This window comes from Epinephelus lanceolatus, chromosome 7 (assembly GCF_041903045.1).
Source record: "Epinephelus lanceolatus isolate andai-2023 chromosome 7, ASM4190304v1, whole genome shotgun sequence".
NCBI classification, from domain to species: Eukaryota; Metazoa; Chordata; class Actinopteri; order Perciformes; family Serranidae; genus Epinephelus; species Epinephelus lanceolatus.
The window spans coordinates 47,043,235-47,067,345 of NC_135740.1; the positions used below are offsets into that span (position 1 = coordinate 47,043,235).

At 42.5% G+C, this 24,111-nt stretch overlaps 1 protein-coding gene across 2 annotated transcripts in view; it reads left to right on the top strand.

Moving 5' to 3' along the window:
* The first annotated feature begins 4,418 nt into the window (after positions 1–4,418).
* Positions 4,419–24,111, top strand: part of abca1b (ATP-binding cassette, sub-family A (ABC1), member 1B) — a 43,584-nt gene continuing 23,891 nt past the window's right edge. For both annotated transcript variants that reach the window (XM_078169594.1, XM_078169595.1), the window contains exons 1-7: positions 4,419–4,506; positions 6,419–6,539; positions 9,467–9,560; positions 15,870–16,011; positions 16,584–16,702; positions 23,432–23,553; positions 23,763–23,966. In XM_078169594.1, coding sequence (XP_078025720.1) covers positions 6,474–6,539; positions 9,467–9,560; positions 15,870–16,011; positions 16,584–16,702; positions 23,432–23,553; positions 23,763–23,966 — 747 coding nt within the window. In that variant the 5' untranslated portion in view covers positions 4,419–4,506; positions 6,419–6,473. The remainder of the gene's footprint in view (positions 4,507–6,418; positions 6,540–9,466; positions 9,561–15,869; positions 16,012–16,583; positions 16,703–23,431; positions 23,554–23,762; positions 23,967–24,111) is intronic.

The window sequence follows — 24,111 nt, forward strand, 5'->3', positions numbered from 1 at the left end:
CCCCCCAGCCCCCCCCCCCCCCCCCCCCCCCAGTGATGTCCTCCTCATCCTCCATTGTTCAGCAGACGCTCGTCATTCAGCTGCTGATTGATTGATCACTGTAGTTTGCCAAAAAAAAAAACAAGTGTACACAAACATGTAAACAGATGATGTGAAGTTTAAACCTGCAGAGTGTTGATGATGGAAACATGTTGATTCATGCTCTTTTATATTTGTAATAAAACCTGTTGGTGACATGTTGATGATGTTGCTTCATCCTCTGGATCATCTGCTGCTGTGTGACTTGGTTTTGTGGACGTGACTTTTATTGTGAAAGGGGAAATCAGAGCGCTGAGAGGGCAGAAAGTGTTTGTGTGTCAAAGAGCAAAATAACAAAACACCACTTCATGTTTCATCATGGAGACTTTCTTCTTTCAGCCCGCGGCCCTCAGCAACACACACACACACACACAGAGCCCCGATAGGTCTGATTGATTATTGATCCTGTTTGATTCGTCATGACGACATGAAGAAAAGAACAGAACTAAGTTCTCCTGCCAACTGTCACTCCCACTGGACCTTTTCACAAAACAGGAAATGTGTTTTTTTTTTAAGAGTCTGGAACAGTTCATGTTCCTCAAAATCATCAGACAGCCATCAGAGAACCATCAGAGAACCATCAGAGAACCAACAGAGAACCAACAGAGAACCAACAGTCTCAGCAGGAGGACTGATGAAGAGGAAAAAGGCCTGAAGCTGAGACATTAGACTCTGATTAAAAACACATGTTTGTGTTTTACTGGAAGACTCAAGTGTTGTTACGAAATCTGCTTTGTTTATAGAGCTGCTCTCACATCCACACGTCTCATACAAGCATTGTTTTATATGTTTAAATCTCACGACAGTTTTTATACACATCTCTGTAGTTTGTGCTTTGATTTCTGTTTACTATTGCAGTACTATTTCTTTTAGTAAAAACTGTGAAAGTCTTTTCAATAAAATGTATAAAAACAGCTTCAAAGCACAAAGCTCCTCTGTTCCATTCACAACCAGCAGAAGTTCCTCACAGTCTCAGCAGTGCTGACGGTATTCAACAGGATGTAGTTGTAATATTTGTAATATTTGTAATATTTGTCATTCTCATCTGGATTCCTTTAATGTCTCTCGGCTGCTCTCAGATCAGATGAATCACAGTGGAAAGTCTTTTATTATGAAACATCAGCTGGTTGCTCTTTTATTGTGAAACATTAAACCCAGCTGTTCCTTGACCGACAGTAACCCCGCTGTCCTACAACCGCGTTAACTTCCGCTCACTGAGACCGGAAGTGTGGCCAGAGTGTACCTGAAACAATAAAAGCCAGGTCGACAGTGTCGCATACAGTTTGTCAGATGAAATAAATATAAATAAATATACATGTTTTTTTGAATGAAACTCGAGTTTAATCATAAACTGACATATAGGAAATGCTCAGTCACATTTAAACTGAAAAAATCTGTTGTTTCAGTTATTTTAATTTATATAACAGCAGTACAATATTGTGTCAAGTCTGCAGATCTTGCAAAGGTAATTTAAGCTAATTATATGAAAACTGTAGTTATGTGGCTAAATTTTAACATATCTTACTTGACAGCATTGCTACTGTTAGCTATCAACATTAGCTCTGAGGCTAGCTTAGCAATCTAGCTAGCTATCAACATTATCTATGAGGCTAGCTTAGCAATCCAGCTGCTGTTAGCTATCAACATTAGCTATGAGGCTAGCTTAGCAATCCAGCTACTGTTAGCTATCAACATTAGCTATGAGGCTAGCTTAGCAACATAGCTACTGTTAGCTATCTACATTAGCTATGAGGCTAGCTTTTACTATACCTTAGTTAGCGACATAGCTACTGTTAGCTACCAATAGTAGCTATCAGGCTAACTTAGCAATCTTGCTACTGTTAGCTATCAACATTACATTGGTGACATAGATTATTTTTTTCTGTGTTTGCCTTTATTAGACAGGACAGAGTGAAAGGGCGAGCGACGTGGGACAACATACAGCAAAGGGCCGTGGGTTGGAGTTGAACCCATGGCTGCTGTAGCAAGAACAAAGCCTTTTTACAAGAGGAGACCCATCTATTAGGTGAGCTAGTGGGCACCGCTGCTGTTATTATCTCCTCCTTAGCAACATAGCTACCATTAGATATCAACAGTAGCTGTGTGCCTATCTTTTACTTTCTCTTACTTAGTTACAAAGCTACTATAAGCTATCAGGCTAGCTTTTACCATGTCTTACTTAGCAACATAGCTACTGTTAGCTAGTAATGGAAGCTATGTGGGTAGCTTTTACCATGGGTACTTTCAGAATTATTTAGTCTAGAGTAAATTATTATTATTATTATTATTATTATTATTATTATTATTTATTAGAGTGGCTCAGATTGGACCGTTAATGAATTCAGAGCACTGCGCTCTCAAAATGGCAAACACACTCTGGACACTCTGTCTGGGGAGACGGAGCAGCAGAATGCTGAGCAGAATGAATGTGTGATTAACTTTGTTAATTCATGTAATGTAGAAATAGAACGCTCTTTCATTTCCAACAACTGTGCTCTGGTTTGTCAGGTTGGGTTTACAAATGCACCCCATATATTACTTAAAAACAGAGCTATTTAAGCTTTCGACAGTAGCTTCTCTTATGTAGCAACATAGCGACATTAGCTGTCAACAATGGGTTATGCAGTTAGCTTAATTTGTCTTAATTTGTCGCTTACTTAGCGACAAATTAAGTTATCGTAAGCTATCAAGAGTAGTTTATATTATTTTCCATCACACTCTTAGCAACATAGCTGAATAAGCTGACCACAGTAGCTTATGCAGTTAGCTAGTTCCATCTCTTACTTAGCAACATAGCTACTGTTAGCCATCAGTGGCAGCTAAGGGGCTAACCTCTATGTGACCACATAGCTACATAAGCTGTTGACAGTAGTCATGTGGCTAGCTTTTACCATCTCTTACCTAGCTACAAAGCTACCATAAGCTGTCCACAGGAGTGACTGTGTGATTAACTTTGTTAACGTAAAATATCAAGTCTGCAGATCATGAAAAGGTCATTTTAGCTAATGGGTCATTCTATGAAACATTTGATGAGATTCATAAAGCACAAAAATGTGTCAAATTGTATTTCCAAAGTTTAAAGTTATTAATTGAAGTGTTCTTAACCACATAATATATGAGACAGTGCTATTCTAAAAGAATAATACACAATTTTTAATCATTTTTTATTAGTACATGGCCATTTTTGCCATGTCCACAATGGCCAACATGGAATTTGCATGTAAATTATCAACAAAAAAATCGTATTTTTTGATCAAAATTTTATTATTTTTATGATTAAATGCATATCCATGATCCCATAAATTATATTTATACAAAACAGAAATATTATTTTTAGTAAAAAAGTTATGATTTGTGTGTGTCCCTCAATTTGACTTACCACCCCGTCACGAGTTACTACCCCATCACAGTGTAATTTTCTTTAAAAATGATGGAAAGGGAGTGAAATGCTTCATACATTAATGTGCAATAGTGCTCTTATTTTGTTGACTAATTAAATTAGGTCAAATTCATATTTCAAGATTAAGAATCTGAAAATTAAAAAAACTAATTAAATAAAATGGTTTTAATTGGTAGTATCCAAAAAAGGGACATTCTACTGGTAGGAAAACATTAGATTTTTAAAAATGATTTAATGTATTACTACTCATATTGTGTGCATATTGTCCGCGACGGGGTGGTACAAGAATGATTCCCCGGTCTGAATAAAACGTGTAATATTAAAAAATATTTTATGCCTGAGGTGGGAAAATATGTTTACATGGAGGTTTAACATGTCTTTCATATTGTGGATTTCTTAAAAAAAATGTTTGCCCTTTATGAAATTTTTGAAAATTGCAAAGTGGAAATGGCACCCGTTTCATAGAATGAACAGTTGTAACTATTACCATCTCTTAATTAACGACATAGTCACCATAGCCATAAGGCTAGCCTTTTCTATCTCTTACTTAGCGACATAGCTACATGAGCTATTGACAGTAGCTATGTGGGTACTTCTACCATCTCTTAGCTACATATGCTATGTTGCTATCGACAGTAGCTTACGCAGCTAACTTATTCCATCTTGCACTCTTTATTTTTTCCTTAAAGATTGATCTTAAATCAATTTCAAATGGTGAAAGCGATGAATGACGAACCTTTAAGTTTTAAGTTATGTTTATATTTATACAAATCAGATATTATTACAGTGTTACGCATGTACTCTAATAAATTATTCTGCATGATAAGACACAGTCAGACAAGAGAACCCCACAGTGAGATCACTCTCTGTGTCGGAGGGTGTTTTATTTTGAAGTTGAGAGCGGAAGTGGTGTGAAAGCTTGTTGCATTCACTTGACCCCGGTGAGTTTAGGCTTCAGCTGCATCTCGATGAGGAGCAGATGCTCCTGAGTGAGGACGGAGGAGGACCGTCGACACATCAGCGACACGGTATTTCACCTTTAATTCATCTTATTTCACCTTCAGGTCACATTATTAACCTTCACAGATCTCTTTCACACACTTTATTTAAACTTTACTGACTCGGTCTGGACTCTAGTGAAACAAACCTGCAGCTCTGAACTCCTGAAAATCTTTGATGTGAAGTCTGAACATGTTTGATCAGAGGAGAGGAGACACTTCACGCCTTTGTAATTGTCTTCTTCTTCTTCTTGGGATCTAAATGTCTCTGAACAGGCGGCTTCACAAACACAGAAACAGAAGGACGAAACAACTTAAAGCTAAAAGATAAAACTGAAAAACTAAAATAAATCCAGTGAAAAGAATCATAGATGTGTTTCTGTGTCCTCACATCAGATCTGAGCTGCTGCTCTACAGTCACACTCAGCTCTCATCACATCATTCATTTAATCACATATCTGAGGGTGAATATGTTTCTGTGTGTGTGTTTAAAGATCAAATCAAAGTTATAGTTTTATTCATCAGGAGCTGCAGTCTGTGTGTGTGTGTGTGTGTGTGTGTGTGTCTGCAGGGGGCGCTGCAGCAGCTCATCACTGATTTAATCAGTTTATTATTTAAAACACTGAAGAGCTGCAGACAAACTTTATTTAATCCTCATGTAACTGTCTCAGTTTGATCACAGTAAACCTGTAGTAACTGCTGACATCACGAAGGTTACACATTTACAAACTGTTAAGGGATCATTTACTCATTTTCCCTCGGGGATCAATAAAGTATTTCTGATTCTGATAATCTGATCTGTGTGTTTGTATAAAGTGAAAAGGTTAATATTGTCATATTTTTGGTAAGAAAAAAAAGTCAGATTAACTTATGAGAAGCTAAAACAGAATCAGACTTTAAATTGTCCTTGTGAGTCCAGGACAGACGCAGACGTCCGAGCAGCTTCAGTCCTGATTAGAAAAAGAAAATTTAAAGGATTCTGTCTGTGGAGACTTTACATGTGTCTGAGATCAGTCACTCTTTCTGATCAATAATCGATAAATAGACACACAGAGAAACAGAAAAGTCAGATGTGCTCGATAACGTTTGTTCTCTGCTGCTGGTCTCATCTGTTTCTTTTCTTTACAACAAGTTTAATTTAACTTTGTATTTTTGTATTTAAAAAGCACACAGTCAGAATTAACATGAAATCCAACAAAATATGTCCAAGTGTATTCAAACACAAACATGTACATATAAAGAAGACATATTTAAAAATGTATTACACTGTCATTCATCTTTATTGCTACTGTTAATATGTGTGTAAAAAACTTCCTAAAATAATTTAAATGTGATAATGAAGAAAAATCCAAATGAAAAATGAGAAAACAAAGTTCTAAAGTAAAATAATAATCTTAAGGTTTGATTTAACTAAAGTGACTTTTTAAATAAAAAGGATCTGTGTTTGGAGCTGCTGCTGATTGATCAGTCATTGATCAGGAATCAGACCTCAGTACTACGTCACATGGACGTGACACGTGTGTGTGTGTGTGTATGTGTGTGTGTGTGTGTGTAAATGCTCTGGCATCATTATTCAGTGTTTCCTGTGAATGAATGAGGAGCTGCAGCTCAAAGAGTGTAAATGAGTTGGGGGGGGGGGGGGGGGGTCGTCTGATGTCTGAGTGCATTTGCAAGTGTGTAAAACCACTCAGCACCCCACCCCCCCCCCCCCCCCCCCCCCCGACTCATGGTCTTCCTCTCAGCCTCATCACACTGATCAATCAGGATGATATTGATCAGAACAGACTCTGAGGAAGAGAGATCAACAGAGTACTGGAGTCATTGTGTGTGTGTGTGTGTGTGTGTGAGCAGGAGTGGGTGGAGTTTGTAACATCTGCTGTGACCTTTGACCTCTGTACCTGTGTGAGGTTTCTTGGCTCATTCATGTGTGTGTTTGCTGCAGAGCGAGCGACTCACACTGATTGAGGCTGAGCGTTGGCTGAGTGACGGCGGGAGACATGTCTGTCTCGACACAGCTGGGACTGTTGCTGTGGAAGAACTTCACCTACAGACGACGACAGACGGTCAGTCACTTATTCACCTTGTTCACTGCTTCACTTATTCACTGCTTCACTTATTCATTTCTTCATGTCAGTATGAAGGAAGTCACAAGAGACTCCCTCAAAACGTGGTCCTGTGTCACAGTGTGTTGTGTGCCTGATGTGTTTTGCTGGAGTCGGCTCGTGTTGAGTCGTCTGGTCACTTTCTGGATACGCTAGAAAAACGGTCACCTAAAGAACTGTTTATTCACCTGATCTCTGTTTTAGCCCCAAAATCAAAGCTACAGAAGACGTCACGCTGAACTGTGACTTCAAACTCAGATGATATTAATCATTATATTAATGTTTGTCATCACTGATTGAGGGAGAAACCTTTTATTTGCCCTTGTTTCTGCTGACACAGCTGTGACCACGACTAACGTTACACTGCAGGTTTCTAACTGACTAATTCTCAAATTAATCATCATGTTGTGACACTGAAAAATATGAACAGCTAAGCAGAGCTGAAATATATCGACATGCAGATAGATTTTATGTCCAACAACAAAAGTCCTCTCAGACAGAGGGGTCTCTGTGCTGTGATATCAGTGTAACACCAGCAGACTGTTAGTGTCCATCTTTACAGCTGTGAGAGAGAAAATACAAATGATATTAAAATACATTAACGGCACATTCTGCATGGTGTCATTTTTGATTATCAGTCAGTCTAGTTCGTCTAATTTTCAACGGTTGAAAGTTAAATCTTGTTCCCAACTTTAACACTCAGTGCAAAACCACCGGAGGAATACCAAGTTTGAGGGAGTGCTGAGGTCGGGGTCCGATTACATGTGGCTCTGGAGCCATGTGTGGCTCTTCAGCTCCTCTCCAGTGGCTCCCTGTGGCTTTTAACATTGCTATTGTTGTAGAGTCAAAGGAATTATTACTTTCTCCAAATGTAAAAATGTGTCGATTTTACACTGATTAAAAAACACTTAAAACCTGCGTCATTCGTCACAGCCCAGTGTTTCCTCGACATTCTGCTGAGCCTCAGTAGTGGTGGCTCGTCTTGAGTCTCACTGGGCTGGCTGTGGATCCTAAACCCCTGAAAAGTAAAAGTCTTGAAGGAAAACAGAGAATTTGGTAATTCCTGAAGAGCCTCTCAAACTCTGCAGTTAAAGAACCAAATAATAACGAGCAGCCTGCTGCAGAGACACAATAAAACATATTGATGAATCCTCACGTGTTGATCGGCTCATTTATAATTAACAGGTTGTGTTATTTTCATTTAAAGGCTCAAATATGTTTCGTAGCACCAAAACATTTTTTTAAATTATTCTTTTTGGATTAAAATGTCTCTTCGGATCGTAACAGTTGCCGACCCCATCCTTAGGTCAAAGGTCACAGTTTCCTAATAACAGCTTAGTTTCTCTACTGATTTATAATCTTTACAGTTATAATCATGACGGCCATGTTAACCCTGCTACACTGCAGTGTTATAATTCATAATATATGAACACGTGATTGACTTAATAAGTAATGTGATTACATCATGAACCCTGAATTTTCCCCTTCATTACCATCACCACGCTAACGTTAGCATTAGCATAAGTAAGGATATGTAGCCTTCCTGTCACCCTAACATTAACCACATCTCATTTGATACTACATAGCTAGCTAATGGCTAACTTAGCAGTTTCATTGGGACTTTCACTTTCGGACCAAGGAGCAAAGAGGACGGTCGTGCACTGATGTACGGATGGTGGAAGAGTCATGTAGCTGGTGGAGGGCGGGACACTTGCAGCTCCAGCTGCTGTTATATCTACTCAGAGGGTTAACTACTCCGTTAACAACAAGCTTACAAAGCGTACGAGGTAAAAACACTCAGCAGCAACATTCAGCGTCCACTGACCTGCTCCACAGACGGACTCTGTCTCTGTAGAGATGGTTTCATTCAGCTCAGGTCAGTCTGCAGCTGAAGGAGCCGCAGTGATGACATCAGCACCTTTCTGAAAAGTTCAGAGGTTTTCCACTGGAATCAGTCGGTCCATTTATTCGTCAGATGACTGATATAAAATAAAATTTCAGTATAATGAAAACCTTTAATTCAAAGAGGAACTGTAATAATGAACAGAAGACAGGGCATGTTGAGGCGGTGTCTCTATCCAAGATCCTGGTGGCCTGAAGCGCTCGGAGCATTCGCACGAAGAAGCCGGAGCTCTTTGAAGAAAAGACACCGGTGATGAAGACGCCTGAAGACGCCTGAAGACGCTTGAAGATGCCTGAAGACGCCTGAAGACGCTTGAAGATGCCTGAAGACGCTTGAAGATGCCTGAAGACGCCTGAAGACGCTTGAAGATGCCTGAAGACACCTGAAGACGCCTGAAGATGCCTGAAGACACCTGAAGACGCCTGAAGATGCCTGAAGACGCTTGAAGATGCCTGAAGACGCCTGAAGACGCTTGAAGATGCCTGAAGACACCTGAAGACACCTGAAGACGCCTGAAGATGCCTGAAGACACCTGAAGACGCCTGAAGATGCCTGAAGACGCTTGAAGATGCCTGAAGACGCCTGAAGACGCCTGAAGACGCTTGAAGATGCCTGAAGACACCTGAAGACGCCTGAAGATGCCGTGTCCTCACTGGAGACAATTTAAAAAAGACACTGAGACAAATAACGCCATGTGGACACGGTTTAATGTGAAGTTTTTCTGCTGCTCAGAGTCTAAAGACGATCGATCGATGAGTCGTCATTTATTATGAATGACTTCTAATAATAAAGACATGAAGCTGCTGCAGAGTGTGTGTGTGTGTGTGTGTGTGTGTGTGTTGTGGTTAATGGTTTCCTGTCTGTTGTTGCATCTTGCTGACTCATTCAGTTGCTGGTGGAGATTGTGTGTGTTAATGGTGTGTGTGTGTGTGTTTTTGTATTCGTGTGTGTTGCTGATGGTTTCCTGTCACTTCCTGTCTTCCAGCTCCAGCTCCTGGTGGAGATCCTCTGGCCGCTCTTCATCTTCTTCATCCTCATCGCCGTGCGGCTCAACTACCCTCCGTACGAGCAGCATGAGTGTGAGTGTATAAACTTTATTCACACTTTGTATTGAACACAGAAACACTCAGCGTTTGAGTCTGAACAGAAATATGAATATAACAAGATGTAGTTCACACAGCCGTCAGCTGATCGTTGACTCAGTGGGACTGAAAGAGCGCCGTTCACACCTGAGAGTGTGAATCAGTTGTAAAAATGGCCGTCGTCTCAGAGACAGATGAAGAGACAAAACGTCCTTTGATTAAAGTGTGAACGACCGCAGCTCACCTGACGACACGCTCAGCAGGAGCTCCACAGGTCAGCTGTTTTACATCCAGTCTTTCACACACAAAACAATGTGATGAGGTTTTAAATGCAGACACAAAGTGGTCAGATTATTAGGAACCCCTCTGCATTAAACGCACTTGACTACAACACTGCTGTCCTCTGAAACACCAGACTGGAGTTATCATCACGGCTCAGCAGAGGTTCTAATAGAAGTTTTACTTGAACAAAATACAAGTTAGATATTTTTGTTATACCTGTATTCAGCTAGGAAGTCCTTTGAGATTAAATCTCTTCTTTTAGGACGTGGCCAAGATAGCACAACATCACAAGGTTGCAAAAATGTCAGAAACAAAATATTCTAAACAGAGCATGTTAAAGTCTGTCGGGGACAACAGATGCATTAAACAAAAGGAGGTTCTGACCAATCAGGAGCCTCGATACTCGGCCCCCTGCAGAGCAGTGACGGCTGTTATAGCTCTGATCGTTCTGGACTCACATCGTGTCCACTTACTTTTGGCCATGTACCATACTTTGTACCACAGAACAAAAGGCAGATGAATCCTTGTGTCCTCACACTTTTGGCTGAGTTGTTTCTCATGTTTGGTTTTGAAAAGGTGGGTGAGCAGTAGCCAGGTGCATGCTGGGAGTATGGGTGCAGGTAATGAGCTGATTATCAGCAGCATTGTGGGGACCCTTGTACCCGTGAGGACATCAGTGTTCAGATTGATCTGATTGATTCCTGATTATCTGCACTTATTGATGGGTCAGCTGGAGGAAGACTCCGTGCTGAGCGAAGCTGCTGAGTTATTTATCAGAGCAGTTTATGGCGCTTTATCTCAGAGCTGTAACGTTATTATCAAAGCTGTTGAAGGTCACCGAGCTGCGGTCAGGTCGATGGAGTCACGATAGAGTTACACAACCACGACCTGGATATCATCGTCATTTTTCATCTTTTTTATGACACTCAGAACTTTAATACAGCAGCAAACCTCTGTAGTCTCTGCAAAGACATGTCGAGTGATGTCGTCCTGAACAGACAATGAAGTCACCGCCTGTGTGTGTGATGTAATCAGAGCCTCTCTGTGGTTGGTTGTGGTGAGACGACTCGGCTGTGGGTGCAGGTTAAGCCCCGTCTCCTCCAAACCCTTTCAGTGCAGCACCTTTGGAACCAGCAGTAAGCCTTCAGACATGGTACCTAGACCCTCGGTCTGTTCAGACAGTCCTCTTAAATGTGGGCGGGGTTGTTGTCACTCACTGCTCCGTCCAGCACTCGCTGTATTTCCTCATCAGCGGTGACACAGATGGAAGTCTGCACCTGGTTTATCGTCCACAGAACGAGGCTGCACGCCCACATTTTCACAACAAAATAGAACAGGCTGCAGTGAGAGTCTCTCTCCATGGGATATTTAAAAATAGCAGCTTTGTGCATTTAGTCCTTCTCAGGCAAGCTCAGGGGTTTAGTGTTGCTGTAGCCCACAGGAAGTGAGGATTAGAATATATGACCTTCACATAATCCGCTCCAAATTAATCTATATTTTTAAAGTCATTACTAAAAGTGTGTGTCATATAAAAACTAAAGCGATGGTCAAAGTTGTCACAGTGAAATTTAAGGTGTGCTGATGGATTCACGTCATCAACTCATGCATTGAGTAACATTACAAGTTAACGTTCCACCTTAAAAGTTGAAGTGAATGTAGAGAAGTTCTGAATTTCCTTTAGAAGTGTTCACCTCAGCACAAATCTGCAGATTTACAAATAGGTAAAAAAAATTTGCTAAACTGTATTCAGAGTTTGTGACGATGGTGTTTTTATATATTTCATCATATTTTAGTAAAAAGCTCTGAGATTAGACACTGTATGATAAGAACAGGGCTGTACCTCAGAAACTACACAGAGCACCACCAAGAATTTGTTATCTGTGAACTCATAACATCAGAGATATGAACACACACATGCACTGTAAACAAAATGTCTCTTATGGACGACATGTGAGAACATGCCAGTGTTGACTCTCTGTAAAAGTGTTTTCATGTTAAAGTTGTACAGTAAGATACTTTAATGAAGTCTGTGCGCACCAGATTTCAAGATTTCAGATCAAGATACTCAACTTGTCCAGGGGCCGCTGGTGCAAAATGACAGGAGGTCAGGGGCCAGTCAGCGGCCCCGCACATGTACACAGAGGTGTTTCTAGGATTTGAGGACATTAGCCCAGACGTCTGTCAGGTAATGCAGGGAGTTATGAGGCGTTCTCTGCTCTCTGGCATCTGAAGCTGTTCCTCATCGCTGTACGGTAACTGAGAGTCTCGAGTTATTGCAACGAGGGGAAGCGGTTTTAAATGTGGCTGCAGGGGGATGACGCAGTTGCCACCCAGATGAACATGCACAGATTTTGCTGTGACACAGAGTTCACCGTGTTGAACCTCTGGCATTCAGCCGCCTGGCTTTGGACAAACAGAAGAGGGCGGGCATCATGGAAGCAGAAAGGCAACAAGATGATAATGTTGGTGTCTGAACACAGAGTCGTACAGCACAGTGCTTGAGTCTTATAGGACGACCAGAAGACAAACTGGGCCTGTGATCACATTTCCACCAAACTTCAGGTGGTAAATTGTCCAGATATTAAATCTTTGGTCATATCAGTGATTTCTGTCGTCTTGCTGCAGTATGACGGTGTTTACATGGCGCCAAGCCGGCTTACACTTCTGTCAGTGACGTTCACAGACGCACCCGCCGCCATCACAACCTTGGACGCTTTGCTTTTTGGGGAACACTCTTGTGGGGAGACAGCTGTCGAGGTGGTTACAGGAGTGAATCAGTTAATTTTCCCTGTGAATTAAAGATGGTTTGAGAGGCCACGCCCAGATTTGGCCCAGGGGCCGCGCCCCTTTAGACCAATCAGAACAGATGTTGTGGTATTTTTCCTCGTCATACTAAAAAGATTCTTTGGCCACAAGTGAGAGATGACACATTTCTAATTGGACTGTATGATGAATGGCTGACGATGTTGACTTGTTTAACAAAGACGTGATGAAACACTGAGATACGGCGCTCAGGGACCCTTTGAGACCAGCTGCACTTTGAAACTGTCATTATTCTGTGTTCAGTTCAGTTGGAAATAAATTCCTTTCATCTCATCAGGACAGTTTGATATCTGTACATGGAGAGTAATATTGTTATCAAGATATTCAGCAGCTTCATCACATATTTCCTCCCCATCATGTCGCTGTAATTTCCACCCTGACCCCAAGCTGTTAAAAACTGAGACAGAAAACGTTAAATAAAATCAAACAATCAAAAACAACCCAAAGAATGTAACTGCTAAAAAGATGTATAAAGTTCACATAGTTCATGGCTGCAGATAATGATCAGTAGCTGCAGATGAAATAAAGGAGCTTCAGGCGGTGTTTTTTTTCCTGGAGGAACAGAACCTGACGGACCGGAAACACAGAGTTCCAGATTGTTCCAGCTCCTCTGGATCCGTTCAGCGGTCAGGACTCAAACTGAGAGCTCACGCAGGAAGCCGCTCGTCTTCCTGTTTCTCTGAGAAAGCAGAAGCTCTCACAGAGCTTTCAGTTCTTCAGCAGAATATTTGTGCAGTGATTCAGCAGCATGTGAGCTCAGACGTGTTGAAACTCGTCGCTCCGCTGCAGCTCCGAGAGAAAAGTTCACTTCAGACGCTGAGATCAGGTTTTACTCCTGAGCTCCGAGTCTCAAAGTTCAGACTGAAAAAAGACAGATTTTATCTGAAGGCTGTCTTCATGTCTTCATGTCTTCATGTGTTCACGGGAGAGACCTTTGATGTGATTTATAGATAAGTAACATTCAAACTATTCATGTTTTTAATTCACTCTTTTCTTTGGTAAATAACTTTTTATTAACAAACTGAACAAAAATTTAAGCACTTTTGTTCCCATTTTTCACTGGTTTGAGACGAAGGTTTGAGATTTTTTAATTTACTCAGTAGATTTATTTCTTTTTTAAAATCAGTGACAGTGAGCTCCTCTCCTCCTGCACAATGATCCATCCTCCTGACAGGTGTGTGTGATGTCATCAGACGTCACATTTCACTGTGACCATCCAACACACACCTGTGTAGTTATGATGCTGTTTAATCACACACACCTGGCAGGAGGAGGGATCATCTTGGAGAAGGAGAAGAGCTCACCAACTTGATGAAATTTGTCATCAAAATTTAAGGGAAATACATGTATTGAGTGCATAAAGTCTTAGAGCCTGTTTACACCTGTATGAACCTGCACTTTGGTGATCTGAACACCCAAGCAGCTCAAACATCAGTCCACATCAGTCTGCATCTAGTTTGAGAGAGAATGAATAAGTTAGAGATTTATAAAGAGGTATCCACCATAAAGGTCACACTGGCCTCCATGCTGCTGTCCACTGTTTACTCACCTGTTTTCCAGCCTGTCTGTGATGTTGAACGTGACGTACCCAAAAAAAAAACCCAACTCCAACAAATTTAGTGCAGTTTCTCGTGTTTAAAAAACCTGCGTTTATGCACTAATTTAGGTGGAAAGGGAATATCGTACGTCTCCAACTCACACTTGATCTTAGATTTCGTTCCTGCCTGCATCACTTACAGTAGAAGGTCAAAGGGTGTCACACACAGATATTATGTCCACTCTGACGCTCGCGCTTCACGAGCATGCTCGCTGTCACATTAGCGGTTATGTCGGGTGAACGGTCATGCATCACATGATTTAGTTTAGTTTTAGAGCGTTGGTGTGCTGACACCAGAAAACCACCACGTCTGCCACTGATGACGTCACACTAGTGTTTACACAAAAAACAAAAGAGGTTGAATGCGTCCGTCCTCAGTAAGTGGTTTGAGTGATGTGATCACAGTCACAATCTTGGTGGTCGTTTACATGTTTATTTATCACTGTTCACTTATGATCGAATCACCTGAGAGACACGTTACTATCAGCTGAGAACAGGCTCGAAGATCTGAAACTCAGACCTGTTGAAATGGAGCGAAAACAAAGAATTACATTAAAGAAACTGACTGTAAAGGTTGGTTATCATTCATTGTGATTAACTCAAATGATCTGCCAACTACCATCATGACTGACTGATAAATGATAAAGTGAACTTCATAAAACAGTGAAAACATTTTCAGATGACTGCGAGATAAAAACGTGACACACGGACGAGATGCACTGATGAACGACTAATAATGAATCAGTGATTAAAACCGTTTTCTGCTGGTGTAATAACAGATGTAATAACTCATCAGCAGAGTGTTGGTGTGATAAGAGCAGCAGTGAAACATCAGCGGTGAGAGTGAACTGACCCCTGAAGTGAATCTGCCTCTTATCTAATCTGCTGCGATTAAAAAGAGGCCAGTTGGCAGTCTTAAAGGTTCCTCAGTGTCTCTGATAGCAGCGTCTCTTCACTCCGCTGCAGCTTGTCGCGGGGGGTAAAGGTCGCAGCGCCTGCCTCCACCCTCCGCACTGCTGATGCTGCTGCTGCTGCAGATGATAATAAACCAATCACAGGTTATCTACCTGCAGAGTGTCCAGGTGAACTGATGGACGCTTTGTTCCAACGCAGCAGGAAGATAAAACTTCTAAATGTGAGGAGCAGCACGTGTGTCTTCACCAACACCATCGCACGTGGTTATATACACGCTTAAATCACACGTGGTTATCGTAAGTGCTATATCGTAGGCAACTGGACTTGCTTGCGTCCAGTTGCCTACGATATAGCACTTACGATAACCATGACCTGGATGACTGAGAATCTTCACCAACACACGTGTTTATACAGTGTTGAATTACAGATCTTTATTTACAGATGTTAACATTTATTTCTATAATCACGAGGTGTGTAGTCGGAGGATTTTAGACAAACAGCATCACGTGTTTGTGATTTTAAACGTGTATCTGAGCAGTATTCAAAAACTCCATCTCCCATGATCCTCAGCTGCTGCTGGGAGCTGTAGGCATTAAAACCATGACGCGCTCAGATACTGAATGTGTTTCTGTCGTGTTGTTGATTCCTTTACTAAAACAGTCACTTCCTGTTTTGTTTCCTGTCTGCAGGTCATTTTCCAAACAAAGCGATGCCGTCGGCCGGCACGCTGCCCTGGCTTCAGGGGATCCTCTGCAACGCCAACAACCCGTGCTTCAGGAGCCCGACGCCGGGCGAGTCTCCGGGCATCGTAGGCAACTTCAATGACTCCATGTAAGAACACATGTCAGAGACTTTTATTCTGAAACAGTGTCTCATCTTTTATTTAGAAATTTACCTCTCTGGAAATAAGTTAAACAAAATCTGGAAAAATCAGTGACACTACAAACACTTACAGAGCACAGACGTGTCTCCTGCTCTCTGTCTGTTTTTAATTTTTTGTTTTCAGTTTCCTTCAGTGTTTCTGTCTGCAGCTTCTCCCCTCGGTCTTAATTACACACATATTTATCTAACTGGACAGTTTGAAACAGCTCTGGTTCACTCATCATGCTCTCATCACTGTGTACCGTATATATGTATATATGTGCGTTTATATTCATGCAGTATAATTTATATATAAGCCACTTGATTTTGGGTTTTCTAGTGATTTTTGAACAGCTAAGGAGCATTTTTGGCACACCTGATCTTAACATTGAAAACAAAATAGTCACTCGACGCAGTGATGCTGTTTTTAGAGAGTATTTTACAGAGGCTTCAAATGTGGCTCAGCCAATCACAATCAAGAACCAGAACTATCAGTCTTAAAACGGATATTTAACCACAAACTCTCTGATTCTGTGTTTCAGAATTTCTCGCCTGTTTTCGGACGCCAAGAAGATCCTCTTGTACAGTCAGAACGATAAAAACCTGGAGGGGTTCAAGGAACTCTCTCAGGCCCTGCACGTGCTGCAGGAGAGCCAATCAGGTAGGAACCAGGACCACTTAGAACCAGAATCAACCTGAACCAGAACCTGTCAGGACCAGAACCTGTCAGGACCAGAACCTGTCCTACATCAGGCTCAGAAAATTCAAGATAAAGTTGTGACTCCATTAAGTTTATTTTGACTGCAGTTAAACTCACAGTTAGACGTGTACAGAGGCCCATGAGGGTCATATGGAAGGAAAACAGTTTAACAAACAGATGAATATTAACTCTTCATGTCCTGCTGAAGATGTAAACTGTGCAGAGGGAGATTCAGGGGCAGGTTACACAAAACACCTTAAGTTTTTTCCTTAACTATGTCATTTAAGGCTTAATTTATCCTTAGCTGAGAGACTCACACAGCTGCACAGAATCCCTTTAAAGGTTTCCTTAGTTAAGGAAAAACTAATTCACTGCATTAAAAGAGGTTTTACAGCGGTGGAAGTTTCCATGGAGACGGTTTGTTTCATTGGACTCACGCTGTGGCGCCTGTTATCGTCATCTCATAGTTTGATAGTGAAAAAATATCAGAAGAAAAGAAGACAAGAAAACCAAACTGGTCAGAGGAGGAGAGATTAAACTTCTGGAGGAATACAATCAGAGGAAGAACAAACGACAAAGTAAATCTGATCCTTAAATACAGGAAACAGAAAACGACTGTGATGAAAATGAATTCAGTCAAATCTAAAGTGTAAAATCAGAAGTGTCTCCGTCAGGTTCTCCTGCTCTCAGAACACTCTGCTCATTTAGCACCATAAACTCAGTCATGTTGCAGTTAAGATAGATCAGAGGTCCCTTAAGGTTTTTTTCTTTTTGCTTTGGTTGCTAAGGTCTTTTGTGCAACACTTCTTAAGTATAAGACAGATACTAGCAGAAAACCAAAAATACTTAACTGCATTATGAGGAAACCTTAACTAGGACTTTAAGGAAATTCTTAACTTAAGGTATTTTCTGCAGCTTTTAATAGACTCCAAAAACAGTCTGTGTGTACATTAATGTTTATTTTCTACCATCTGAAGACATTATTACTGACAGTGTGATGACAGGATCATTACTGCAGCAGGTCTGAAACAAACAGACAGGAAATAAAGACGAGATGAAACGAACACAACAGAGAAGCTCATTAAAGGGGGATTTTGCAAGAAACTAACTTAGTTTAAGGGACAGGTCGGATCTTTTGACGTGGGGTCGTGTGAGGTTTTTAGGCTTCTCCAAGCTGGAGGGTGCTGACTGACGTCTACTGTAGGACTGTGGATAAACACCTCACACAACTGCACTGTAAAGATTATGATTTATCCCTGAAATAATACTCTTAAATTCTTGAGGTGAAACGTGATCATTTGTCATTATTGTTCGTTTTTTTTGTTCATTACAAACGTAACCATTAAAATAAGAGAGGAACACATAATCAAATGTGTTGAAGTCGTTGAGGTTCTCTTCAGTCAGGACGTTGAATCTTTTCTGCCGCAGTTTGAGCTCCTCAGATTTTCGGTTGTCCTCGTTCTCATGGCAGATTCTTCAGCCTCATTGAACACAAAGAATTTTCCTCCTTTGTGTGTTAATTTGCAGTTTTCTCTCTCTGTGGGGGGCGTTCCTTTCCTCTACCTGCTCCGACCTGCCGCCCCTCCTCCTCCTCCTCCTCCTCCTCCCTCTGATGAAGCTTAATTTCCTTTAATCATGCTGCGATGTGAGCGGGGGCGGGGAGGCGAGCTGCGGCAGGTTTACCTGGTGAAACCTTCTCAGGTGATCTCACTTGGTCAGAGTTCAGTGAAGCCCCGAGCTGCTGCTGCAGAGGAAACACCAGAGTTCAGAGCAGAACCAGAAACCTAAGAGCAGAACCAGAGACGTCAGAGCAGAACCAAAGACCTTAGAGCAGAACCAGAGACGTCAGAGCAGAACCAGAGACCTTAGAGCAGAACCAGAGACATTAGAGCAGAACCAGAGACATTAGAGCAGAACCAGAGACGTCAGAGCAGAACCAGAGACATTAGAGCAGAACCAGAGACATTAGAGCAGAACCAGAGACATTAGAGCAGAACCAGAGACGTCAGAGCAGAACCAGAGACATTAGAGCAGAACCAGAGACGTCAGAGCAGAACCAGAGACATTAGAGCAGAACCAGAGACGTCAGAGCAGAACCAGAGACCTTAGAGCAGAACCAGAGACATTAGAGCAGAACCAGAGACATTAGAGCAGAACCAGAGACGTCAGAGCAGAACCAGAGACATTAGAGCAGAACCAGAGACGTCAGAGCAGAACCAGAGACATTAGAGCAGAACCAGAGACGTCAGAGCAGAACCAGACCTCAGCAGGTGACGGACGCTCAGCGTGTCGTCTCGCTTCACGTAGAGTCTTCACGCTGAGCGTCAGAGTTCAGACGAGTCTCTGTGGATGAAAACAGAGTTTGTTCAGCTGCAGTTTGTCCCACATTCACAGGGTCACAACTTATTAAGGTCTCCTCGTGGAAAAAGTTCATTTGTTCTGTCGGAGGAGTCCTGACCTGTCGATACACGACTGTTCAAACATCCCTCTGAGCAACAGCTGAATGAGAACAGGAGAAATCAGACACTGAAGCTGAGCTGAGTGTGTCGAGATAGAAACAGACACAGGTTCCTGTCCAGTGTGACAGTCTGTCCCTCCAGGACGTCACAGCGTCTCTCAGGACTAAAGTGTCTGCATCACAGCAGCTTTTTACAAAAACAGCGATGCTTGAGATATTTAGAGGTGTTTTTAGCTATGAAACTGTGAGCAGGTGAAATTTGCAAAAATAGTCATTTTTTAAATTAATTCTTAAAGAATGGAGGCGACTTGTTGTGGTCAGAGTAAACCTGAAGATTTATAGTAAACTAATGTTACAGTGCTTTGTGTCACCGACACATTTCAGTCGTTCTGCAGATGTTTGTTTGTGGTTGAAATGTTTCTGTCAGTGAACGTCGTCTGTGTTTCACCACAATAGTGATGAAGAGTTAAACCCTGTGTTAGTGCAGAACATCTGTGGCTTGTCTTCACAGTCTTTAGCAGTTATCTTTGTTGGTAAATGTGAGACGTTTGTGCCGCACACGTCTGCGTCTTCACAACCAGAAACAAGCGGTGAGTTTGGGAACATGAAGAAAGGTCTGCACACTGTGGTTCCTGTGATGTTTGGAGCTGATGCTCCTGATGGATGTTGTTATCCTATTTTAAAGAGACACATCTTCCTCTTCTTCATCATCATCCTCACTCACTATCTGACCTGTTGACAGTAGCTGAGTCATGAGATGATTCTGTGCGTCCCGTTCCTCTGTCTCCTCTCAGCTGTGTCCCGCCGCCACATTTTCTCCACTGATTCAAACGTCTCTAAAGAATCTGACGGAGGTAAAAAACACAGGAAATTGAACCTGTTCTGAAACTTTTATTGACAGGAGAAAGTGTCAGACTCTGTGTGCAACGGCCTTCACACACTGGTGTATATCTAGTGTACATTTATAACATGCATTTGTTTATATTGGTTATAATGTAATTTGCTATTTGTGTGACTATCATGTGACCAGAGCACATGTATCTAAAGATGGCGTCTTTATCTTAACAGCTCAGTCTGAAGAAGAGCGTCGGCTCCAAACTTCACCTGACAATGTGCAAATAAATCACAGTTGAGGGATCGACAGTGTGCAGACCTGTTTCAGGTTTTTTGTTGTCGTCCTGCACCTTAAACAGTTTTTGGATGTTTGTGGTTGCCGTGCTTTTTTATGAATGTTGAAACTAAAAGGAAACGATAAAGATTGGTCAAAAAGAAAAGTCGTGGTGATTGGAGGAAATAGTGAAGTTGAGCAGAACTGACAAGGATTGGTTGAATTTTGGTTCAGTGTTGCAATGGCAGCTTCCTGGATGGTGGAGCAGATGAACAAACTGGAGTTAAGTTCAGCAAAACTCCTCTTCAGACGTCACAGTAGAAACAGAAGGTTAATGGAGGGTTAGCACTGAATCAGTTTAAACCTCTTCAGTCGAACCACCGAGTCGACTGCAGACAGCCTGACAACAAATATTTGATATTTAGAGCCCAGTCACTCTGTTGCTGTTCAGTGATGATCGAAGGTCACCCGGTTCTCTGTCGTGTCCTGAGACACTGTGGAGACGTCGACTCATCGACTCAGCATCAATAAAACATCCGTCTGAATGATTCTGTTTTTATCTGTGTTCAAATCGAAGACAGACGTCGATGTAACAGCTGATTATAAACTCAGACGGTCTCACTGTGACCAAACAGAATGATTTCAGTGACTGTGTGGAAGCAGAGGAGAACATGTGTGTAGTTTAGTCCCGGGCAGGACGGAGCTGACAGCTGATTGGCCGAGAGTCTCCTGGAGTTTAATGAGAAGTAAATTCTCTGAGGAGTTCAGTGATTGAAGCCGACGTGTTGCTCTGTTGGAGCTCTCAGAGGAAACTGTTGCTTATTTGACCAATCACATCAGTCAGAGCTGCTGATGTCAGACAGCTGACCCGTCACTAACACTGTTAGTCTGCTGGGATTGTCCCTGAGAGGCCTCCGTACCTCCAGTCTGTGCTCCAGTCAGTCAGTCTGCACGCTAGTTAATAATTCAGAGATTGCAGTTAATGCGTTTGATAAACATCATTTAATGAAAGACTGTAAGCACAGTTACTGTGAGGAACCAAAGAGACTCTGCAGGTTAAACCTTAACGTTTAAAGACTTTTATTTTTGCTTCCATTTTTCACTGGTTTGAAATAAAGAACTCAAAAGAAATTCTTCTCTTATAAAATCCGTGTCAGTGAGCTCTTCTCCTCCAAGATGATCCATCCACCTGACAGGTGCATCATTGCTACACAGGTGTGTGTAGGATGGTCACAGTAAAATGTGAAGTGTGATCACAGTGACACAGATGGAGGACACACATCCAGCGTCTTCACCTGTGAGACCGTCTGAGACCAGCAGCTGATGCAACAACTGGTTTGAACAACAAGGATTTCTGCACAAACTGTCAAACAAACTTCAGTGGGCACCTGTGTGCTGGCCAGATGGCAGACGGCGTTGATGGCGTCATGCGTGCAAGTCGTTTGCTAATGTCAGCGTTGTCAACAGAGTGTCCCATGGTGGAGGTGGCGTTATGGTACGGCTCTGGAATAGAGATGCATTATATTGATGTCACAGAGGTACAGTGACCAGATCCTGAGACTCTTCGTCGTGCCGTCCATCCACTATCATGACGCCATGTTGCAGCCTGATGATGCACCACGAGGCTCCATGTCACAGGAAGCTGAAACATGCCAGTTGTTTCTCGGCCTGCAGACTCAGCAGACGTCACCCACTGAGCACGTCTGTGACGCTCTGGATGGGCGTGTCCGACAGCGTGTTCCACTTTCTGCCAACATCCAGCAGCTTCACACAGCCTCATGGACTCTGTGTGACGGAGACGTGGCACCCTGCGTGATGTCACAGCAGATACTGACTGATTCAGAGCCTTTCTGTAGAGCTGCTGCTGTCATGTCCTGATAAATGTCTTCACAAGATCAGACGTCACGTTTTACTGAGACCGTCCAACACACACCTGTGTGACATCACACACACCTGTCAGGAGGATGGATCATCTCACTGACACCGATTTTAAAACAGACAAATATCTGTTGAGTCTCAACTCTTTGACTCAAATCAGTAAAAAAGGAAGCAAAAACAAACGTTTACATTTCTGTTCAATGCCTTGAATTGATGTTTTGTTTGATTTAAACACATGAAACTGAGCGTGTTGACTGACGAATACTTTGTCTCAAGTTGCCTGTTTAAACCTGCAGAGGAAGAAGAAAAGACCTGCGGGGGTGATGAGGAGGGGACGGAGGGGGGTTTGTCCAAATGAAATGTGAACAGCCGACATGATGCAGGTTTCTTCCTCTGAGCTCCACCTGAGTGGAAAGTTTGTCCTGCAGACTTGTGACAACACGCAGCTGATGTCTGTTTGTAAAACTTAAACAGAAGCTCTTTACACTGAGATCCTGCTGTAGAGACGCCACGAGGAACATCCATCACACTGCTCAGTGGGGGATTACAGAGAGCATGCAGGCGTTCCAGAATCCAAAGAGGCGTGGCCTGTAACACAACAGCGTCAGCCTCTAGTGTGACATATAACATACGTGTCAGCAGCTCTTTATAAACAATAACAGTGACATAACATGTCAGTAACAATCATTTAGCGTCCCTGTTATATGGCGGCTGATCTCATCCTCTGCTCGGAGGGTAAGGAGCTCCTGGACCTCACTGTTTGAGTTAGCCGCTAACTGCTAACAGCTGCTTTTTAAATCTCCCAGCTGTTTGCCGCACATATACATGTTGTCAAAACGTCACGCTCGTCCTGTCTGTTTGACACAGACGTCAATTCAGTTCTGTTTCTACGTCCACTGTCGGCGTCACGGTGAGACAACTCTGTCGTCCTGTTCCATGATCGTACCTCTTATACAGAACGGTGAGGCGCCATAATGGCGTCACATTTCCACCTTGAGCGGGCAGCGTAAAGGTGAAAAACTTCACTTGCTCATTTATAGATAGATTCGCTCCCAGGATGCCAAATAAGGTCATCACTTCCTCTGACAGTCCCGTAGCGTCAGTTGTGTCTCACGTGTAGCCACAGGTAGGAGGAGAAGCAGGAGGTGAAAGAGGAGCAGGAGGGGGAGTAGTAGTAGGAGAAGCAGGGTGAGGAGGGGGAGGAAGCATCAGGTTTCTGATGTTCTTTGTGTTTTTTGTTTTTCAGGATTCAAGTTGAGGCATTTCCTGCAGGATAACGAGACCCTGTCTACGTTCCTGCAGAGGGACGCCTCACTCTCTGAACACGCCGTCCAACAGATTAAAGATGCCGACGTCAACCTGGAGAAGGTGAGGACACCTTCTGCACGTGCTCAGTGTGAGCACAGAGTCAACATGAGGAAAGCTTGATGCTTCGTGACGACATGAAACAGAAACACTGAGAACATTTAACAGACGTCAGGACGTGAACTCAGACTTCAGAAAAGTTAAACTGAACTTTTATTTTCTAATAATAACTAATGTGACCTTTGACCCTCCTGTCTTGTCGTCTGTTTCAGGTCCTCTTGAAAGGTTTTGGGGTCCACCTGAGGGACATGTGTCCCAGGAAGGCGGGGAGGCGGAGCGTGGAGGACTTTGTGACAATCTCAGACCAACAGGTGTTGACGCAGGTACAGGATGTCATCTGTCAGGCCACGCCCACCTGGCTGAACCACGCTGAGGAGCACTTCCTGAACAACCTGGACTTCCTGAAACCCATCAAGGTAAGAACTCACCTGCTGACGGGCCTCAGGTCACATGACAGAGCTCTGATTGGTGGAGACGTCTGTAAACACAAACAACTCAAGGTCCTCTTACTGGATTCTTCCTGAGCTTTCAGCTGTTTCTGAGTCAGAGTCTGATTCTACT